Raw genomic sequence first — 23,364 nt, 5'->3', positions numbered from 1 at the left:
GAAGTGGCTTGCTTTTATCAAAAAGTGCAAGGTTCATACCCTTAACCCCTGCACTATCTGCGGGGACGGAGCCCAGAGAGGGGTGGTATGCCTCTTCGACGACCCCTTCAGTGAACTGCTCAAAGTTTATCTACGATTTTTAGCGACACATTTATGGATGGATTGGGTTTTAACGTTACATACTCGAGGTGGGCATGTAACAAACACAAATAAATAACTTTTTAATCTTTTTTTTTTAAACTTCAAAACTCTTTTGTTCCGCAGTGCGGTAAAATTTCAAAGCCGGTTCTATTTTATGCAAGCGCATGCTCAACGGGGTTTCTCGCGAAAACCAGGCACGTACCCTCTGGTGCTTTAATTCCGTCCTCGTCGGGAAAGAAGCCGTGGGGAAGAAGGGTTGATGAAGGGGTGAGGGGGAATAGCTGGAGAGTCTTCACGAGTCTTCACAAACTCTTCGCGGCCCAGAAGAGGGACGCCAGACATCGATCGCAGGGGCCTCGACGAGCCGCTGACAACGGACGGGGAGCGATGACGTCGGCGGATCGCCCGGCCCTCCTCTGAGGGGGGGGGGGGGGGAAAGGGGAAAAGTGAGCGTGGTGCTGGAGGAGTTGGTAAGGAACTAGAAGGGCAAGAGGGGAGGTGGAACACTTGTGTATCACGAGAACGTGCAAACTGCCGGCGCGACGGGGGACCTGGCTTTGCCGCCGATACCGCGCGTCCCCGAAACCATCATCCGCGCGGGAGCAACCACCCGGTGCGTTACGTACACACAGAGAATAATCGATTGTTCTTCAAATAACGTGGCAAGTTTACGAAAGTTTGTGCGGTTAGGGAAAGGAAAAGGTTGGTTGAGGGGGGGGGGGGGTGTTGGAAGAGAACAAATTTCGATGTTGTAAACAGAGGAGAACAAACAATCTCTTGGTGCACGAGTAGAAACGATGGTTAAGGAACTTATGAAGACAGCTACGTTCTTCCACTAGTTAATGTGATAACGCGCGGGGGAGGGGGGGGGGGGAGAGAGAGAGAGAGAGAGAGAGAGAGAGAGATAGAGAGGAGAGAGGTGAGACAATACGGATGTTAAGGCTCAGTTCATCCACCTTGTTGAGTTTTTGATTTTCCACAAATTTCAGGATTTAAATGAAGATGTATTTAGAAAATAACAGCATAGAAGCAATTTTGCAAGTCTTTCCTAGCCATACAAGCCCAGAAAATAAACTTAACGCAATCGAAGATGACGTAATAACTCAGGCAAAAATTTTGGTTCTTAATATTTGTCTGGCACCTTAAGCATTTTTTTCCTAACTACGAGTAAGTAACGTAAACGCCAATCTATAAATATTTTTTTTTACTCATTATAGCATATAATTTTTGACTGATTGCAGTAAAAATAGACTTATTTGTAGCCATATTACGTAATAGCGAACATCGATTTAATTGTTTCTTTTTTTTTGGACATATGCCATTTATGGCTTTGACTGTATGACACACAGAAACCACAAGAATTAACAAGAAATATAAATACACAAACATACAGAAAAACAAACCATTAACATCGGCTTTAGTTTGGGCTGGTTTTTGCTTGCTTTTGTGTATTAATCTTATTTGTCCACAATTTGTTTCTGTACGACATGCAGTCAAGATCAGCAACAGAGTATGTTGATAAAAAAAAGTTGATAAAAAACTTCTTTAACTGTTTCAGCACTAATAGCGCGATCAGGCGATGAAGGAGAGGCGGGCGTGACAGAAGCAAGTAGTAATAGTATAGTATGAGGGAGGGGGGGAGGGACTGAACAAGGAAGCGGCTGACGAAAGGAGGAAATCTCTCGAACTGGTCACAAGAGAAGTGGTAATTGCTCTCGAAACCAAGGGCGGAGCATGGGGGACTTGAACCCTTCCCCTGCGCCAACTTTCCTTTCGCATTGAACTGAGGGACAGGTTCAGTTCGGCGAAACTCCGCGGGAAACAACCAACCCCCTGCCACCCCCCTCCCCCCCATGAACAAGGGCCAAGGGGGCAGAAAACTTCTTGCGCCTGCTCCCTCGCGGCGCCGGCGGGAGGACTAACTACTAGGGGCAGCGACGGATGCAAATTAGTTCCACGGGTATTCCGAGGCGGAGGTCTGGCAAAAGATAAAGACTAATTAAACGTCTGGGTTTCACTCTCCCAAACGAAACAAAAGTTTCGCCCGCAGCACACGAACGGCTAACCCAAGCACCCAGCAGTGATATAAACTTGAAAAAGAATATTGAATCTAATGGAACAAACAGCGGCACGCTCACTAAGCGGCCAAGCAACGTGCGAATGTTGGTGTGAGTGTCTTAAAGCGTCGTGTTACGGATTTATTCATTGTATTAGCACGCAGAACAAATATATATATATTACTCAGATTAATTACAGCGCAGTCGTGGTTAGCAGCACAATGGTTTGGATATTTACTGCTTAAAAAATAGTTTGTTTTATTATACTTACTTGGCGTAATAAAAAAACTAACTTTAATTTCGCAAGCAAATAATCAATAGAAAAAGAATAATAAAAGGACTGGGGTGATATTATAAATACCGTTGGTACATTTTTAATTCAATCAAATTAAAATTAGTTAATAAATACTTTATTGAAAATTAATACAAACACGTGTTTAAAATTTTTAATTTAGTAAAATAATCGATATAAATTTTAATTAATAATAAAAATCAATAAATATGCTGAATGATTATTCTAATTTATTAATTGTAATTATTTATTTAATAATGATTGAATAATTTATCATGCAAAAAAGTGTACAATGGAAGTTTACAAGCCATCTGACATCATTATACACACGGAAACATAACCTCACTTATATAAATACACTTAAAATAGTTTAAAAACACAATTTCACCACCTTGTTTTCGTTTGCTGTAGGCCGCCATATTGGATTGGACATCACTGCCATTTTTTCTATTCCGATGTCACAGCCGCCATCTTGGGTTCGTCTACTCGAGGCGGCCAACATGGATGATGTCACCGCCGCTGTTTTTTTTTGTTCTGCTGGAGGTCGCCACCTTGAATGACGTAACGTTCGCCATCTTGGTTTCCGCTGTTTGATCATGAAGTGAGCCAGCATCGCTCTGTCTAATTCACGTAAGGTCGATGTTACATTACCTACCAGTGTGGTTATGACACGTATCAATGCATTTACATTCATTTTAATACAAAAAAAACTTTGTTAGTGAGGTGATTTGAACGATGACAGCTCAGACCTTTGGGTTAGAAAACATACGCATTTGACCATATAGCCATCGAGACATTTACCAGTCAGAAAATTCAATAAGGTATATAATAAACCATATTCTGACTTGTAAATTTATTTAATTTGAAGAAATAATAGCATCACCTGTTGGAGGCCGAACCACCATTTTTATTTTCATTACTTGCTACTATAAGAGCACTAGTGAACACACCGACTGCTAGAGGGTACTACCGTCATCTTGTTTTCAAAACTCGATACTAGGAGCGCTAGTGTCATGAAGTACACACATTTATATGCTAAAGGGTGATGCTTCCCTATTAGTTAAAATTTTACCTGCTATAGTACAGTTGTAGTATTTACTACCGTAGCATTCGCCATCTTGTCGGTCATCTTGACATTAATTTACTGATTAACTTATTGATTCCTGTCCGTGGTTCGATCCTTGCTCGATACAATAAAGGTTTATTTAATAAAACATGGTGAAAAATCCTAAAAGAAACTCCTCATCTACCAGCCTCCAGTAAGCCGGTGATTACATGTTTGATGAATTTTAACAAGATGGACAGTATTTTAATCGAATTCCTAGTTTAAATTCGGGTCAAAAACCGGGGTTTAGTATTTTTTTTCCAAGTCATTTTCGCTTCTATCGGAGCCGTTTCATTATATAGTTTAACAATTCGCTCTGCAAATCGAATGATTCGATAGTCAACGTAGCTGCTCCGGCAGAGAATTCTAGCGGCGGGTGCGCACAACTACGTGTTCATTCGCGTCCAGAAATGTAGTTAAAAACACAATTTGGGTATATATTTTTCAGGCTCGGTATTATTTTTTAAGAATTCTACGTTAAATTTAGTGTCAGAGTTTCCTACCGAAATATTCCTGTTGTGGAGTATTGTGTGGTGTTTATATCCTGACAACAGCAATTTTTTTGCTTAATTTGTGTTTTTGTCATTTGTGTTTTTTTTTTTATAGTTTTCTTCTACAGACATACATGTGCATAGCAATGGCGTATGTCCAAAAGCTTACATCAAGTCATACACTTCCATTGCACAAATCTTTCAAAGATAATTTCGTACCGAAAGTTTATTCGCAAACATGAGAACACGTGAATTTGAAAGTTACTGAAAGACTCACTCAAGTGTTGTTTTGGGACTTCAGTTTCATCTAGAGGTTCAAATCAGTAGAGGGGGCGCCGCTTTCCCAGGCCCCGTGGCCGCCGCGGACATGGACGAGTGGAGGGGGGGGGGGGGGAAGGGGGCGCTGCAATCAGGGGCGGGGAGGGGGGGGGGGCTGCAATCACGAGGTTGGAAACGGAACGGCACGCAACGCCCCCGCCAGAAGGGGGGGGGGGGGGGCGACCCCCCACGAAGCTGGCGCCACCAAAACATACACGGGCGCGCGCCTCTCAATCGAGACCACACGACGTAATCGACGCATTCGCCGTAATGAATCCACGCTCCGGGTATGGTGGAGGGTGAAGAAGGGGAGGTCCACACCAGAAAACGTTTACACAAGGGAGGGGGGGGTTGGAGGAGGAGAAATAGTCCTGTTTCCCGTTGCCGGTTTCAGTTTATCGCGCCTTCCCCCTTATACAATCCCACCCGCGCGCGCTGACTAATCGCACGGGGGGGCTTAATCTCCCGCCGGTGATACCGCGCGGGCGCGAGGATTCCGAGCGGGAAATCGCGCGCAGAGGGGATGGAAGTGGGTTTGCAAGCCTGCAGCCAGAATCAACATGATTGCAGTGTCGCATCGTGCCTTCAAGCGGTGGGGGGTGGGGAGGCAAGGTTTGAACGGCGACCGTGCCGCTGTGTAGCGGGAAACTCGCCCCATCAAACAGGGACGCGGACGCTTCGTTTACCTCGGGGGCTGTTTTGGAGGGCTGAGGTGCGGCGGGGATCGCGGGTTCGATTCCAGCATCGAGGCGATGACCAAGTGAGTGGTTCTAAGCCCGTCACCTCAGGCCACTGTGCTTAAAAGCATGACGTAAAAAAAATAAACAGTAAAGCTATGTACCAGCCACAATGAATGAATTTTATTTTTGACGTGACAAAGTCTAATAAATCAATGAACGCCGGCTGCACCCACGAAAAAATGTCCCGTTACGCACATTTTCCCGTTACGCTATGTCCCGTTACGCTCATTGTACGCTTGCGCCGCATCTATCTCTCTTCCACTCGATTGGAACAACCATCGATTTGACTTTTTCGAGGCACATTAAACTTGAAACAATCCCATTCGTTTCCTACTTTTCCTATCGTCCTATAGTAAACAGAATAACACAGATTGGAAGAAGTTAAATAGCAAACATGTATAAAAGTTATATTTCAAATAATCTCTTCGTTAAAGTACATATTTGAATTAATGAGTGCAAATAAAAGTAAATTTATCAATTAAATTGTAGATTTCATTTCACTCCTTCTTTGTATCCATACAAAATAGTGATAATTCAATAAAAATTATTCCATTTTATTCATAAAACTATGCAATCATTTCATCAATGTTTTGCTATGACTTTGTCACTTTAAACTATCATCCGTAAACCGACTTTACAGACAACCAATTCTTTTTTCTTTGGCGTTCTGCGACACTTCCTTTCCGATATACATACAAAAATTTAAAAAGCACAAAAAGGTTTTCTTTGGTGGAGCGTCAAAGTTGAGAGTTTTAAATTTAAATTTACCTTTTGATGATTCAATAATAGAGATAAAGGTGTTCTGCAAGCCTCTAAACTATACTTAAAAAGATTGCCTACTATAATATCTGTTCCTAAAACCATTACTGTTTGCTTATTATTTGTTGTCTTTGAAGTACCATGTAACTATTTAAAATAAAAAAATACACAAATAACAGAGAAATAGATGAAATCAAGTATTAACATATTCACAATACTACACCAGTTATAAAAATCCACTAGATTTAAAAGTACCTATATCACATTCTCATAGGACGGTCATTTTACATCTCAGCCTACCTGGAGAGTTTTGCACAGTTAAATAAAAGGTACCACGTTTGATTCCAGATTTTTACAAAGTACATTTTTCTAATTAAATTATATAGTCAAAATTTGTCTGCTTTAGGTTGTTGTGGGAACACAGAAAATGTCCACTGGTAATTGACCACGAATAAATCAGGCAGGCAAATTAAAATGAAAATATTATGAATTTTTTAAAGTAGCGATAAAATTCTTAATAAAAACACAAAATGCAATGCTAATATTGTGCACCATCCGGATAAATTATCCTGGATAAAACATAATTACGTGAAACTGTAGCAGACCTAACCCAACACGGCAGGTGAAGCCTTAATTCAGTCGATTCTAAATGATATTATCATCTCATTGCATTATTAAGTTATATACGTGTGTGTGTGATTCGTCTACGAATATGTAAAAGGCTACTAAAAAGTACCATAATTATTACCCTGAAAAAAACACACGTTTACTATTTACACTGATAAAAACTTGATAGTACCACCTTCGAATTAATTAAATAAATATATCAATAAAGTAATATTGAAAAAGTGTGCATTTATTGACCAACCTTTTTCATTTATTTTTTATTTTAATTTTTTTGTTGCTATGTGGTGTCAAGTTAAGTTTCGACAAATCCACTAACATTTAATTCTTTCCATCGTATTAGTTAAAAACATATTGTTAGGCGTATACCAGCGGCGAGGCCACGAGGAAGCCCAACAACCCGGCCAGCCAACCAGCTGGCCCGTTTGTCAGCGGTATGGGGCGCGGTCCATTAGCGCTACACGCATGATTGTATCCTTCCTCGGCGCTTTGTCACTGTACTCTCTGCGACACTGGAGGGTTCTGCACGTTACCACAGCCCCACCTGCGCGAAGTGGCGTAACTAGAACCCCACTGTTCTGGGAGTTTCGAGTGACGAGTCGACCCTGATGACGCGATACTTGGAAGGGGCGCGAGACCATTCCAGAAGGGGGACTGAGGAGGGGTATTAACACGGTGACGACAGCCTTCGAGACAGTGAAGTAAGACGGGCGAGTGACCCTTTGGTGAGCGGAGAGTTTCGTGTGCGGAGACTGGGGCATAAGGACTGTGCTGTGAGCAACGGACGAGTGAGTAGTGGCAGGCAGTGAGTTGGGACAGAGGTGCGAGGTAAGAGACGAGACACTTTCGAGCCGAGTTCCAGTGGGGAGAGTAAACTGTGGACCAAATGAAAGAGTGATTAATTTGTGGACAGACAGTTTAGACGTTGTTATTTAATTAATAGTGTAAATAGTAATTAGTAAATAATACTGTATTTAATTTATTAGTCTATCCTTGTCCAACCTGTTCTCCAAAGCGGAAAAAATATATACCTATAATGCATAAGATTGGAGTACATACAAATAAGTTAATACGCAAAATATTGAATTGAATAAATATAGGATAATAAATCTGACACCACACAAACGAACATTATTTTTATCTTCTTAGAAAAATACCTGTATATTATTATTTAATAACTGTGCTAGTTACTTTATCAATATCTACATTTAAAAATTTATAACAGGCCAATTTACGAACATAATACAAGCTTCCGAAATTAAACAACGCTTACCCGAAACGCAAATTACGTTCTGCGCTGTATATTGTCAGGCGAATTTAATACCGTCTATTTACAAAGATATATTTTTTCGCTCGGTTCCGGTGCAATCAGGCATTCAATTTTAATGACATATGAAAAATGATGAATTCGCCGAAGCATTATTTGAATAGGGGGCCAGCCTGCGCCCTGGCGGAACATCTCGCAACACGTGGCGGGGTCGAGTAACCGGAAAAAAAAAGTCACGACTCGCTTAAAAAAATAACTACGAAGCCGAAGGCAAACAACAGGTTTACGTTTCAGCAACCCCAAAAAAATAATAAATGAAAATAATAAATAAAACGCTGGCAAATTTTTATACCGTTCTCTCTATACTTTTTTTTTCCAGTCTAGTCAAACGAACTTCCAATTCCTTTAATTAAAATGGACATGATAGTAGTTTTATTAGTTTTATTAAATGAATAGAATTTGCTGGAGTTATTTAAGAATGACAGACATTCGAACCAATAGGACTTCAGAATGAATGACACACACAGGCTAGAAATTATGTACAAGCAAATTCATGTGTCCTCAGGCTGTTCATGTTGTAAAAAAAAACGTATGATACGAATTTCGGACATGAAATTCGTAGAATTCATTGAAATAATGCCAAGCATGATAAATAACCTGATATATAAAATCGTCGTTTTTCAAATACCGGAATACCTGGATGCGAATCACACACATATCTGTGACCACCGCTAGAAATATATGTTTGAATCGTAAAAGCTGGTGGCCACCATCAAACGCAGATAGCAATTGGCAGCATGAAACAACAGGTAAATTCTAATTTTAAGAAACAACCTGATGAAACCCCGGATTTGAACATGATTTTCGACAAAGGATTTCATTAATATACTACCCATCTTATTGAAATTCACTGAACAATTAATACTACAAAGTTTCTGCACGCCTTAAAATTTATGATTATATGAAATTACAAAAAAAAAAAAACATTTAAAACACACATTATAACATTAAGTATATGTATGTGTATTTGTTTTTGCTTAAATATCTGAACTCAGTCTGTAAATACTTCCTACAAACAAACCATAAATTTACTTAGCTATTCCTCCTTATTCAACCAGCAGCGTAAGAGTGCTGTTGAGACAGTCCCTGCATTTCCCGTATAGATAGCACTACCTGTATTGAATTTAATATTTCTTTCGGAGATTTGGCGTGTTCCAAATGACAAAATTGTTTGAAGAAATAGTTACACGCACAGTTTTTCTCTATGGTGTATTATTTTAACAGTGAATAATATATTTTTTTAAGAGAATTGTCTTCTCTCTCTCTCTCTCTCTCTGCCGTTTTACCCCTTACGATATAGGCTACTTACGAGTTGAGGTTAGAATAGCTAAATAAGTTTCACTTCTATCACGTGTACTGAGTTCCACGCCATCTTTTTTTTTTTTTTTTTTTTTTTTTAATTGTAGATTTTGAAAACTTGTACAATAAATAATAGGGAGGGGGCCCAACAAAATTATTTGCCAACGGGCCCTTAGTCTCCCTCGACGGCCCGGATAGAAAAAAAAAGTTACTAAGCATGGTCACATAAGAAAGCGTTCAATTAACTGCGAACGAACTATAGCTGTCCGGTGGTCCAGGTGTCTGACTGGTCGCTCCAGCGATGACACAGACCGCAGCCTGCGCAGTGACCAAGCTCCAGGTAAAATACAGTGGTGGGAAGTGCCACGGGTGAGGAGAAGAGGGGGACAGGGGGCAACTTGGCTAAAGCTCCTCCCCAGTGGCTTTAACGACGAAGGGCAAAGGGTCGGTTCAAGGGAGGGGGAGACCGTGCGAGGGGATTTTCCGCCGGCTTATAACTTCCCGGCTGGGCGGGTCTGGTGCGGGTGGGTGTTGGGGATGAGACGTTGTGGAGGGAGTAAAGGAGGGGAAGACCGAGAGTGAGGCACCCCCTCCCTTGAGCGCCTGCGAGGTATGCAACACCAGTGACACGTTAGCGCAAGAAGTGGCTTCGATCGGTCTTAAGGTTCGGTCTCAACACACCATGGTGATTTTTTTTTTTTTTTTCGTTTTCTCGTCATCACTACTATTTAACAGATATTTATGTAAGTTTTAAGACTATTCCACTCTTGCATACTTTGTCCTTCCACAAATATTGTAAACATTTATTTACCAATTGTGATATAATGGGTGAAAAAATTCGCGCAAGTGTTTGTTATGGTTATTAGAACAACAAATGCAAGAAAGGTAAGTATATAGTGTTAAATTTACAGACATAGTCCTCAGTGATGATAAAATTAAAAAAAAAATCAATAAGGCAGAACATTTAAAAAACATCCCCGGACTGAAGCGAAAGTAACGATACTCAGTGAAACGGATTTTTTGATGCCAAATGAGTGGCAAGCATGAATGAGCGACTATGGTACTTATTTATCACCAGATTAAGTACCCGACGTTGCCCGGGCTAAACCCCCATTGGGAGCTGATTTAACGCCCCCGCAAAATTTTTAAACGTAGACCAACAATGCAATAGCAGTTGTAATGGAGAAGAAGGAAGGATCAACAATGCAACATTCGTTGCCATGTGGATTTTCGACTAAAAACGGTAATATTGATCTTCAACGGCTTCGAACACCCCCTTCCCCTTTAGGAGACGAATTTTCAAAAATAATAAAACACGAGTTATTTTATTTCTATGGGAGAGTATATTTACATATTTTTATCAACATATCATAAAAATAAAAGTATCTACAGACAAAATTTTCACCCCGTTAGATGGAATTTCCCTGCTCAGTGCACCCCTAGGGTACTCAAGGAAGATATCCTTCAAATTTCAAATCTCTAAGTCCACCGTTTTAAGCCATGCGTTGTCTGGCAGTCAGTAAGTGTTTGAGGTTTTTCCCATAAGCAGATGAGTACAGTGAACGGACTTTAATTCGGCAGGTTATGGACCAAAAGATATGCTGGATGAGCGATTTTACCAAATTATCGAACGCCGATAACAGGAATACCAAAGAAAAATAAATATACCGAACAATGGTATTTAAAACAAGTTGAAAAAAAGCTGATCTATGGAAATAAAAAAATGATGAGGGTTAATGTTAAAAAATGTATCTCATATTACGTTGCGTCCGCGATTCATGTATCTTCGCCAGTAAATCATTTCGAAAATGAACCCGTGAATTGTGAAATATAACCCGATATAAAACATGAGGCACTGGACTGAAATAGAAAATCGACAATGACGATAAACTCTGGGCGAAATTTATAAAAACACCGATAGCGCAATAATGCAACCTGGAGGTCAAGGTCAACAAACAGATTCAATCAAGAATAAAAATGTAAACAATAGCGTCTCAATGTGCCGGATAAAAAAAAAGTGCTGTACTACCATACAATGCCGGATTAAACAACTTTCAACACCATCAGTATTCAAGTAATACATTTTGAAACTGAAATTATGTCAAACAGACAGAACAAACTAATTTACATTTACCTGTAATGACTTAATTCAGTAAATAACACAATGTTCCGCAATACCTCTCAAGCCATCCAATATCTCTCAGCTGCAAGCTAAATCATTTTACTTGGACGCAATACAACTAAAAATTCGATCGCAAAAGGAAGTAAAGAACCGTCAGTTCCAAAAACCACGGTGTGTAACAACATAACCGCCTATAACAATCAAAAAGTAATTAATTGTTTTTATATATGCAAGTTTATGGTTACCATTCAGAAAAAGGATTTAAACACATGCTATTTTTAATTTGTTGTTTGTTAAAGATAGCATTATTCTTCCGGGTTGGCTAGAAAAAGGTAGCATTATAAACACACTACAATAACCTAAATTTACAATTGAAGTCAGCATACATGTTAAGTTCGTTCATGAGATACGAACCTCGTGATCTACAAGCAGCGCCTTAGCAAACTCGGCTACATATGTCACATGTTACCCACAAGAAGCCGTTGTGTCGTAGTTTCATCCTATGTTCTGTCGCAGTTAATTACTGCACGAAGACATGTAAAAAACATAATTCACACGGATAGAATTTTATTTCTCTGGAACAAGTTATTTTATTGTTAGCTACACCTTCCTCCTTTTTTATGCCTAGGTCTGTTTGCCTGATAATTCCCTGGTAGGTCAGGGTGGATAGTAGTTTCTTTTAAGATTACCCACTCCTTACTACTCAGGCTGAAAAAAAAAACATGCAAAACAAATGTAAAACTTAAACACACTAAGTGAATACATTTGGCGCCAAATATTGTACACTATATCAAGCCATAAAAAAATTATTTTAGCAGCAAAAAAGGTTTGTAAGATTCCAAACATTTTTTTTAATGATACAAGAATTAACACCGTAAATTTACTAACGCATTAAAGTCGATTGAAGGCTTTCGCAAAAATTTATAATAAACTAACTTGACTTACGAGGTTGCGCCGCGTCTAAATGATGTATTGTACATATTGACGTTTCACTCTGCATTGCACCATGCATCTTCAGATTCAACCTCGAAAACCATTTTAGTTCTTTTTTCAACACATTGTTGTGAAATATATACACACATCATGAACAGGGATATTGCAATTTTTCACTGTTACGTCCGCAGATTTCCAAGAAATAAATTATGTGTAGTTTCCAAAATATTTATTTTGTAAAATAAAATAAAAACACTTTACAGTGTTGACCTAACAGTCAGATGCCTCAAACTTATTATTTTTTTTTTAGTATATGACTGCAAATCTGCAAGCTTGAAACATGTATACTTCCCGCTCGTGGCAATTTTATCATCCCTCAAATTGTTATGGTTGCCTAATTTACAATTGAATACTTAAGAATAATCAATAATATTTAGTTGTGTTCTTAAAACATAGCTATGCACATGAGTTTTTTTTCTTTTCAATTCAGTACCTACTCAGTTGAAAACTAGCCTAAAGGGAGCTAAATGAAACATTATCAGTTAGTCATCTAAATGTGAACATGTTAAAAAAAACCTGGGTTTAACCGTATAAAAGAATGTCAGTTCCAGAGAACAACCAAGAAAAGTTTACCAATTACAAAGTATCTCGGAGATGTGTAGTAACTGAGCGAAAGCATCAAAGCTGAGTGAGTCGCTTTGATATGCACCGGACGTCGATTGAGTTCATGCCTCAGATCAGATATACGCTTAATCAGCGGCCATGCAACAAATGGGCTTAATGGATTACTGCACTTAACTAAATGAGGTACTCACCTGCTAGTTCTAATAGTCTATAACAGAGAGAAACAAATAGAAGATTAGTAAGAACCAAAACAATTGTTGGAGTAATTGCAAACAACAAAGGCTTTGAACGTGCCGACAGAAAGCCGTAATTGATGTAGATCTCTGTATCAATTAAGTGACGAGCATTGACAACAGAAATTAATTTCAATTGAAGTCGGGTGGTTTGCCATCTTCCGAACATACTATGTTGTTTTCAACACATCTTCCTTCCACCATAAAAACTTCAAGCCCCTAAACGCTATGTTTTCATGTCAACAGAAAAAAAGATCTTTTTTTCTTATCACAGATAAATTGTAGTTAATGATCTAAATGTGAAAATGTTTCAAAAACACTGGGTTTAAGTGTCAAGCAATTTCGTAAGACTTACTTAAGGCTCAACGTGTAAATCATTTCATTTTCTCGTCATTACCATTGCGTAAAGAAAGCCACCAGAGACGATGAGGGGTGGTGACATGAGAATGAAACATTGGTGGAAAGAACAGGCGTTGGAAACGAGAGTACCCTGAGAAAACCCACGGAAACGTCCGCCATGTTTCCCACTCGCGAAATTTACGAGTTAAACCCCACCGTGAATCGAAACCTTATCGCCTCTTTGGGGTGCAGTGTTCTGACCACTGAGCCACCGTGGTCCCTATAACTGTCAACTGATCGCGACAAAGCTATTGTGCATTTTATACTTAGTCACAAATTTTCTCACCAAACTGGAATTGTGGGCTGTAAAATTCCACGCAAGTAGGTATTAACACTCGCGTCAATTTACACCACTATTATATAATAAACACTTACGGGGCGGTATTCAAAGACGTTCGGGTAAGGTAGCGAATAAGCACTACCTTGTTGAGATACAAGCGTAAACTAACTCGCGGGCCGTGGGCGGTAACTGGCTGGCTAAGCTACAGACTATCGTTAAGTCTTTACTAAAAGTTATAGCGCCACGAACCCTACAAAGGCTACCAGGATAAGCGAAAGGACGCGGGCGACTTGTCCTTTCACGGAAGACTGGATCGGCGAGTCTGTTAGGATCCCTGACACTATTAGGATCCTTTCCAGTGTCAGCCAACTGAAGACCGCGGGAGGATGTGGCTTGTTACGGCGTTTCCCAAGCCCCTTAAAAATTATTTCACCAAAGAATAATTATTATCAAGTATACTATTTAGTATTATTAGCAGTCTCTGATTTGATGTGTTTATACTAGCAATGTGCCCGATGGGAAAGTATTTGAGCATCATTTTTGATGAATCACCAAAAACACTGATACAACTGACTTTTATTTATAAACAGAATCCTAAACACCAATTTCCATATTTATAACTTCAAAATTGACAAATTTCATATGCAAAATTTCATGCTTCTAGATCTACAGGTTTTTAGCTGTGCGTTTTATGTCAGTCAGTGTTAGAGTTTTATTAAGTAGATATAGGCTTATATGGAATAAGTATTCAGAAATCAGTGTTCACAAACTACAGTAGTCTCTAATGAAATACAAAAAAAAATATGTGATTTCTTTATATGCAATATATCGTGTATAGTGTTTCACTGTGTATATATTTTTTCTCTTTTCTTTGCTAAAACTAATTTAAAAATTAATTATTTCCTTCCCGGCAATATATCTTAATTATTGGTCACTATATATAACACACAAAATAGGAAACGATAAACTGTCAAGAAAATGTGTTATTTAGGCATTAGTTTCAGAAGTGATATCTGGCCCTCGGCTTTGTTTCAGAAATTACATCTGGCCCTCAAAGGGAGTAGATGATGCAGGAAGATGGGCAGGAATATCTGTGTGGTGGGAGGAGGGGAAGGGGGATGATAGATTTCGGGAGAGATATCGCCCATCTGCGTATGGCCCTGAAGTTAGGGCTCAATGCTTCAGGCTAAAGGGTCCTTCAATGAGGTGTACTCATTGTCACTAATTTCTTACTTCCTGTGCCAACCAGATTCGGACTCAAGTGTTAAGAAAGTCCCGTGTCGTGTCTCTATTAATTTCTTGTTAATTTTCATTTCAGTTTTTTTTCCAGCCATTCTACATATCTTCATTTCAGTAAACAGGTTTTTTTTGTAATAATTTTTCCTGCGCTTTTACAGCTTCCGTATTATGGACATAAGGTTATGGTCACCTACTGAACTACAAACAATATAATCCATTACAGTGGCAGAAACTGTAACGTTTAACACTCTGCAATGTGTGTGTGTTATTTTGTGTAGGCCTATTACGTCATGTCGTTACTGCCTTGTAACAAAAATTGTACCAATGATATAAAAAAAAGTGGAGTCAACGCGTGACGGATGTGAAACTTGTTGCCTATTAGGTCTAGATAGCGATAAATTATTTACATATAAAAGAATGATACTTATAAAATTAAACTGCACAAATAAATAACTCTTTTCCCCACGAATAAATAAAATAAAAGTAATATGGCAGCGTCGATCGTTCGCCGTTAACGAAAACTGAGGAGTAGACAAAACACATATCAGCGTTACGAGAATTCCGTAGTATCATCACTGCAGCGTCATTTCTACCTCTCCCCTGCCGTCTGTCTTTACAACTTAGCGTATATCATGCAACGCTAATGTACCCATCCCGACCTCCTATTCTATCATCTTCCCATTCAACCGCTAGTGCATGCGTTTGAAGGTAACGTCGCCGTCGACGCACTCTCCTGCGATCGGAATTTTCGTAACGCTCGGAAAATGCTGTAAACCCTCCCCCCCCCCCCCCCTTCTTTAGCAATAAAGATACCGTCAACACAAGATCAAGTAGGTGTGTTCGGGAACGAGAAGCCTAAGATGTACATCAAGCTCTGTCCCTGCCCGAACACGCCCGAATATTCACCTTCGGCCAACCTCGGGATTTGTTTTATTTTTGCGCAGGAAAAATGAATTAAAATATTAAAAGTGGTCGGTTAGGTTAGCTACATTAAAACACTTTAAAACCACTATGGACGGTTAGTTAGGTTAGTATAGCTACATTAAAATAAACAGATAAATATAAATATAAATATACAGACGGGGTGCGTTACTGGGAAGCCTACGATTCACTCATCCTTCCGGACATACCCGAATACTCACGTTCGCAAGCCTTCTTTCAACAGACGAGCGAGCCAAACGCCCGATCGTGCATCTTCGGTTTTTTTTTGTTCATGGTTAGGTTAGCTACATTACAAATATTTTAAAACATTGTGGACGGTTGATTTGGTCAGGATAGCTACATTAAAAATGCTGTGAAATCATGTAAATAAACGGTTTCCTAGCGCTGGATAGCTACATATTAAAAGTTATTTGCTAAGCAACTATAAAATGATTTTACAGTATTTTTGATGTAGCTATACTTACCTAATATAACCAACCATCCACAGTGTTTTGAAGTATTTATAATTACTTCTTGCTAATTTTAATAATGACATCTTATAAGTTAAACCCGCGCATTTGGAGAATAAATGCCCGCGAATTTTTTTCCCCCCAAATAAATACACCTGTTGTGGTACGGAAAAAAAAAGCGAGCATGAACTTGGGGAACATCGGGTTTGGCTCTCTCGTCTGTGAAAAGAAGGCTTGCCAACGTGAGTATAAGCTTTGAATATATATACTGTATAGAAGTCGCCAGCCCAGGTTAAAATTTCTAATACGGTTTTGAGGTAGTTGGTTAATTCACCGCCGCAATCGCCACCATCTCTAGGGCATCGACTTGTGGTGGTCCCTAGCGGACAAGTGTCGAACTCTTCAAACACCCCTTCCCCCTCCCGTTGAATGACCTGGAGCTGCAGTGAATGATAGGTGGGGGGTGCGGGGAATGACAGCGGGTGACAGTGCTGCGCTCTATACGTGTTAATAACAACTAAGACGATACAGGACGTTACGGCAGCGCACTGCAGCGGTGAAGTTCCCAAGCTGCTCATCGTACGCTTCTGAAAAAACGTAGAGTAAATCCTATCCACTCGCGACTTCTATACAGTATATATGTTCAAAGGTATAAGGTATGTCCAGAAGGACGAGTGAATCGTAGGCTTCCCGTGCGTTCACTCACGTCGTTGTTGCCGAAGGTGGGGGTGATGGGCCCGTCGCTCGCCTCCCATTTGTTCGCTATTCGGATCGTCTCGGCGGTCTTCTGCTGGACGGACTTGGTGTCGTCGAGCAGGGTCAGCTCGTAGAACTCTTGGATGTCTGCAAACCAGAGAGCGACCACTCACTCCACTCACTCCACTCGTGTCCACGCGCGGCCAAGTCAAAGGGAGGTGCAACAACTCACAATCATTTCGTGTTTTAAACCTAACCACATTCGAACATTATAAATAGGGACCGGAAAAATTCGCGGATTCAATGACCTCTAGGATAGCCTCTATTATCCTCTGCACTTCTCAAGTAAACACGCGTGTTCATTGGTTACTAAATTGTGAGTCGTCTCCACTGGGTAGCTTATGATTCGACGCTTCTTTGGTCGATAGTCTCTCATTGGCCCAGAGAGCTCCAGTTAAACCGCGAGCCAATAGCAGAACGAGCAGAATTATACACATGTTTGAATTTCAGCCTATCACGAAATGAATCCGCGAATTTTTCCGGTCTCTAATTATAAATAGAGACCCGTGAATTTCGCGGATTCATTTCGTTTTATGCTAAAATTCAAATAATTATACCTTAGTGCTGCTTCTGTCATTGGTTCTCTGTTAATCTGGAGGACTGAGGGCCAATTAGAGACCCTTCACTCACAGAAATGTCGAATCACAGGCCACTCAGTCGAGACGACTCACAAGTCAACAGCCAATGAACAGTTGGCATTTGCCCGAGTGAGTAGAGGATATTGTAGTCTATCCTGGAGGTCATTGAATCCGCGAAATTCACGGGTCTCTAATTATAAAAAGTACATCAACTTAATAAGCCCTTAATCAAACGAATTTTAAGGAACTTTTATGTCAGTCTTGGCGAGTATTGAAAGCATGTAATCAAGTGGCATATTGTTTTAAATTAATCGTTAGTCTTAAAACTCTTCATTTTTTTACATATCATTTGTAAGGCAATAAAAATTAAGTTTTTTTTTCTCCCCAAAACCCTGAAAACTCAGGAATGATATACTGTAAACGAAAAGTTTACGAAAAAGGCAACGTATGAAAGATTAATTCAAAAATTTATTCCACAATATTTCATAAGAACTTTTTTTTTTTGCTAAAAACCTTCTATTAAAATAGAACATGGCTAATTTAAAATCATGGGCAAAAACACTAAATCACAGAAGAAAAATAATTAAGGAGTTTACATCTCCTTGTATTACATTTAACCACAAAAAAATGAAATTATCCACTATTATAATAATTAAAAAACAAACATTAAATCTAAAAATAATCAAAATAAAGAATATACAAGAACAAAAACTTTGTATTACAATTTAAAAAAAAAATTAAAAGCACTGTAATACATTAGAAACTAAATTTATTTATATTTAAATCAATTAGAATTTACCTATCAGAAAAAGATGAAACGATAAGGATCACATACTATGATAATATCAAATATGAACAGTAGCGAGTCAGGTTAAGTTTGAGTTAACTTTACGTGAAGTTGTAAAACGGAGACGATCGGAAGACGTCAAAAAAGTCCATTCAAAATAGTTCAGGCAGCCAGCACGCACTGAAGTTCGACACAGGCCTCCTATCCGGCGTACAACCACCGAAGTGTTTACGCAAGCTTGCTATCTGACCGCGAGGAACGCCAGTGGGTAAGGTTAAATGGGGCAGGGAATAAAAACGCCTTCGCAAAAAAAGAAAAGTTCCAAACGATTTAGCACCGGTATCTTCAGCTATAAATATTTGTTTAGGTGACGGACGACATGAAGGCGCTTCCTAAGGAAAAGGGGGGTGTGGAAGGGGAGGGGGGAGAAGTTGTGAGATTCAGGGGAAGAGGGGAAGGGGGTACGAGGAAGAGGGGATCGACGAAACCAGCACACCGAGCGCGCAGGGAGAGCGAAGGGAAAACCAATTTCACTTCGGTGGGTTCCGCTCGAGGCGAAAAGGATGGAGAGTGGAGAGAAACGACAAGATAAACACTGTTTTCTGCGGAACGGGAATTTCGGTGTTGGTGGAAGTGGTGGGAGAGAAAGGAATTGGAGAGGAGGGGAGGGGGAGCACCCGAAACTGAGATCCGCGGACTGTTATCCAGTCCGACTCGAGGGCGGTAACTGAAACGAGTATCGCAGGAGGAGAAGGGTAAAAAAAAAAAAAAAGGAGGTGGCTTCCAACGAGTTGCTGTGGAGGAGGTGGAGGGAGTGTGTGTGTGTACTGGCACGCCAGCTTCGATGGTAACGGAAAAGTCCACACTCCAATTTGTCTTTCCCTTCACACCCTCCTTCATCTCCCCGGGTTGCTGCCCCAACCCCCGTGGGCGGCCTGCCCCCCCCCCCCCCCCCTCCATCACGCACACGTGGACCTGGCAGGCTTCCCTCGCCCGCGACGGCGGAGTTAGGCCCTAGGTTCCGCGCCGACCAGAGGCTGGGTGCCTGCCGCAGGGATGACGTGCGGGTGCCGGTTAGAAAGCATCATTACAAAACTACAACCAACACCACAAAACTTATTCAGGCACGCCGTTAGAAATTACACGCAATTTTTCGGGTTTCGCTCCAAAGAATGGACCTCGCGGTAGTTCCAGACGATTGGATCTTAATTGCAAACCAAACCATATTCCGACTCCCAAGTTCTGTGTACCTTTTTAAACAAAGTACACACAAAAAGAAGGATTCAAAATACTACCTAATAATATTAGCAAAAATAAAGGAACAACCTAATATGTATTTCATTATTTTCATATTTTGTTTCAAGAACACACACACACTTAACAATAACACTATCACCAGCTTCACATTTATGACTATCATTTATACTATTTGGATGTAAAATGTAACTGTGTGCTGTAAAGTGTTTATAGAAAAAAAAATATTTTGTGGTTACGAAACTATTTTTTTCATTGTTCTGTCGGCCATGCAGCTGGGCTTCAAAATTTCAATGATAGTTTCCGAACACACCAAATTAAGAAAAAACTCAACAGTTAAACTTGTGCATGCGTCATGATTAACAAAAATATCGACCTTGTATTATGTCGAATGTAATATTTTTTTGACTCTAAAAAGGAATATATTAAATAGCACACGAACTGAAAACGTAGAAGAAAACAAACAAGTTAATTTAAGGAAATAAGTGGGAAGGAACTTACAGAAACAGAAAGAGAATTGATAAAAAGGACAACTGAGAATTATTTTCCCCCGAAAGTAGGTAAGTCTCTTATATAACATATAATACATAACTCTAATAAACGACTGTAAGCAAATGTACCAACATAATCACCTATACGTATATAAAATTCAAACGCCCGAAGAACCCTGTTTTTATCTAAATGAAGTAGCAAATGTAAGGAATACGTCGAGAGAGAAAAAAAGGTAGGTCTTTTGTGTTCGGGAACTAAAATTGTACGATATCTAAAGCGTTGTAAAAAAAAAAAAAAGAACTGTAAGGGGTCTTAATTCAGCCGTGCCACAGAACAAACCAATGCCTAACACCAGTGTCGCTTTAATCAACACGGGATACGGGAAGCTAGGGTCTTGATAAGGAAACCCGGATTCCGTGCTGCGAGACCCCTGTTTAATTCGCTACCATTCCGCAGTGCAAGACCACTACACAGTGAAGTGCGGCTGTGTGCTGTTAGCCCTCGATCAGACACGAACCCAGGACTCCCATGCACGCACCTTGATCCTGCACAAGTGACAAGCCACAACATGGTCATGCTGGAGGAAAAAACGCGCGACAGTAAAATATGGCGTTATTGCGAAATAGGGAATTTTTTTTACCAAAGATAAACAATAATAATTATATAAATTGTTTTTGGTCATTACATATCTACCATACACAAGACAGACATAAAAAACAGAAGATATTTTTAAAAATAAACATTTTTGATATAAATTTTACGTTCATTCGGGAAAGGAAGGGGGGATAATGTACGCCAAACTCTTCAAACGGTTTCACAGATAAATTTAGAAAACGAAACCTTTTTTTAAAAAAAAAAAACTGTTAATACAATCATTAGATTACAAAATTATGACATGTATTTCTAATAGGAAAACATGTGACGCGTCCGCGAATGTCGGCACACAGCTGGTCACAAATGTGTCGAACTTGATTGGCTGTTCTTTTTATTATTTTTATTAGTCTCGTTCGCGTCCATCGCGCTATTGTGATTCCAGCATTACAGGTTATATAGGCGTTGGCTTATACGGCTGACAAAATACTATCATAAGTATATGTCGCTGGACAGCAGGGATTGAGTGGGTGAGATGTGGCCCCCACCCCCCACACCGTTTTCACTCTCACTCGCTCTCCCTCTCCCCCTCTCCACCATTAAGATCATTTCTCGTCACAGGAGTTCCTTCAAAATGACGCGACATGGACTCGTCGAGTCTGCACCCGACGCGAGTACAACTAGCGGGAATGCTGGGAATTACGACACAAGAAGGAAAAAGGAGGGAGGGGGAAAGGAGAGGGAAAGCTTGTGACCGACCACTGATCAGGCTCCCGAAAGTAACGCGATGTTCGTCGCTGCATCTTCGAGGGTCAAAGAAACAATAAAAAAAAAAAAAAAACGCTCACACACACATTTTTGCGAGGTTAAATGCATTTAAAAGATTTTACAGTATTTTAAATGTCGCTAAGCTAAACCCAACCAACCTTTCGTATTAGTCACGATCACATGGATGTGCGAAAACCTACCCTTCCGAAAAAAATAATACAAATCTTAAATATTTGCAGGAAATTATTTATGTAACCCATTTAACCTACAAAGAAAAATATTCTGCACTTTTACAAAAGATTCCTTTAGAAGCCAATTGCCAGGAAATAGCTTATAATATTACAAGAAAGAAATTGTAACTTTGTACATCACATGGCTATGGTTATTTTTCATATATGAAATACGTTCTTCGAGATAAAACTGACTATTTATTGCGAAATTTTATATTTTAATCGATGTTCCATTCAAGAAGAATTTTTTAAACCATGGCAAACATGATGGTATATTCAATAATTGGACTTTATCTTGTTTCATCATGCTTATTAATGTACGCATTTAATACTGGAAAGCTATTCAGGGCACGGCTTAAAATTAACTTTAACTATTGTAGGTACTGCGACAACACAAGCATAAATGCCAGGGTAATAATCCGAGCCCAGTAACGCTGCGAACACTATTTTGTAGTGATAATGTTGTTTTGACGTAGATTTACACATATATGTAATTTTTGTGAATATTTCTGATCCATTTACAAAAAAAAAATGGTTGCCTGTAAAGTCGGTTTACGGACGATAGTTTAACGTGACAACGTCATAACAAAACATTGATGAAATGATTGCATACTTTTATGAATAAAATTGAATAATTTTTATTGAATTATCACTATTTTGTATGGATACAAAGAAGGAGTGAAATGAAATCTACAATTTAATTGATAAATTTACTTTTATTTGCACTCATTAATTCAAATATGTTTATTACTTTAAAGACGAGATTATTTTAACTATAACTTTTATACATGTTTGCTATTTAACTTCTTCCAATCTGTGTTATTCTGTTAAGGATAGGGCGATGATAGGAAAAGTAGGAAACAAATAGGAGTGTTTCAAGTTTAATGTGCCTCCAAAAAGTCAAATCGATGGTTGTTCCAATCGAGTGGAAGAGAGATAAATGGCGGCGCAAGCGTACAATGAGCGTAACGGGACAATGAGCGTTACGGGACACTTTTTCGTGCGTGCAGCCGGCGTTCATCGATTTATTAGACGTTGTAACGTCAAAAAAATATATTACATTATATTCTATATTTTATTTTTACAGCAGCAAAAATAATTGGAAGATATAAGGGTCTACTGACTCGGGGTCAATGAACAGTAGGGGGGAGTTGAAGGAAGGAAAAGAGCCGAGCTGTCACGTGGTGGCGGTCGCGAAGCATGTCGGGAGATGAAGAGGGTTGGCGCATGGAGAGATGAAGAGTGTAGCGGTGGGAAGGGCAGTAGAGGGCAGAGGCCGGGTGACGACAGACGGCTGCCCCAGGGGCCTCGAGACAGTTTTGGAATACGTCCCCTTACAGCAAAAAGCAAGGAAGATGAAGAGTCGCCGCTCCATTCTACATCTAATGCTCTTATTTTCTTTGGAAGTCACGGTCAGCGAACTGTTTTGTATTTATCGGCAACCTAACAACTTAAAATTCGTTTAATGTTTCGAAAGAAAATGTTGGATAACCTGATTTTTTTTTGTCGTTCATTGCTGGTAAATATCATCATA

The 23,364-nt window shown here is 39.6% G+C and overlaps 1 protein-coding gene across 1 annotated transcript in view; it reads right to left on the bottom strand.

Annotated features, from left to right (window-relative positions):
* LOC134543279 (disks large 1 tumor suppressor protein) overlaps positions 1–23,364 on the bottom strand; it is a 719,411-nt gene that overhangs the window by 597,085 nt on the left and 98,962 nt on the right. Inside the window, exon 2 of the mRNA XM_063388189.1 lies at positions 17,081–17,217. Within this exon, the coding sequence (XP_063244259.1) occupies positions 17,081–17,217 (137 nt within the window). The remainder of the gene's footprint in view (positions 1–17,080; positions 17,218–23,364) is intronic.

Source organism: Bacillus rossius, assembly GCF_032445375.1.
Source record: "Bacillus rossius redtenbacheri isolate Brsri chromosome 9 unlocalized genomic scaffold, Brsri_v3 Brsri_v3_scf9_2, whole genome shotgun sequence".
Lineage (NCBI taxonomy): Eukaryota > Metazoa > Arthropoda > Insecta > Phasmatodea > Bacillidae > Bacillus > Bacillus rossius.
This window is presented reverse-complemented; position numbering and strand designations above follow the sequence as displayed.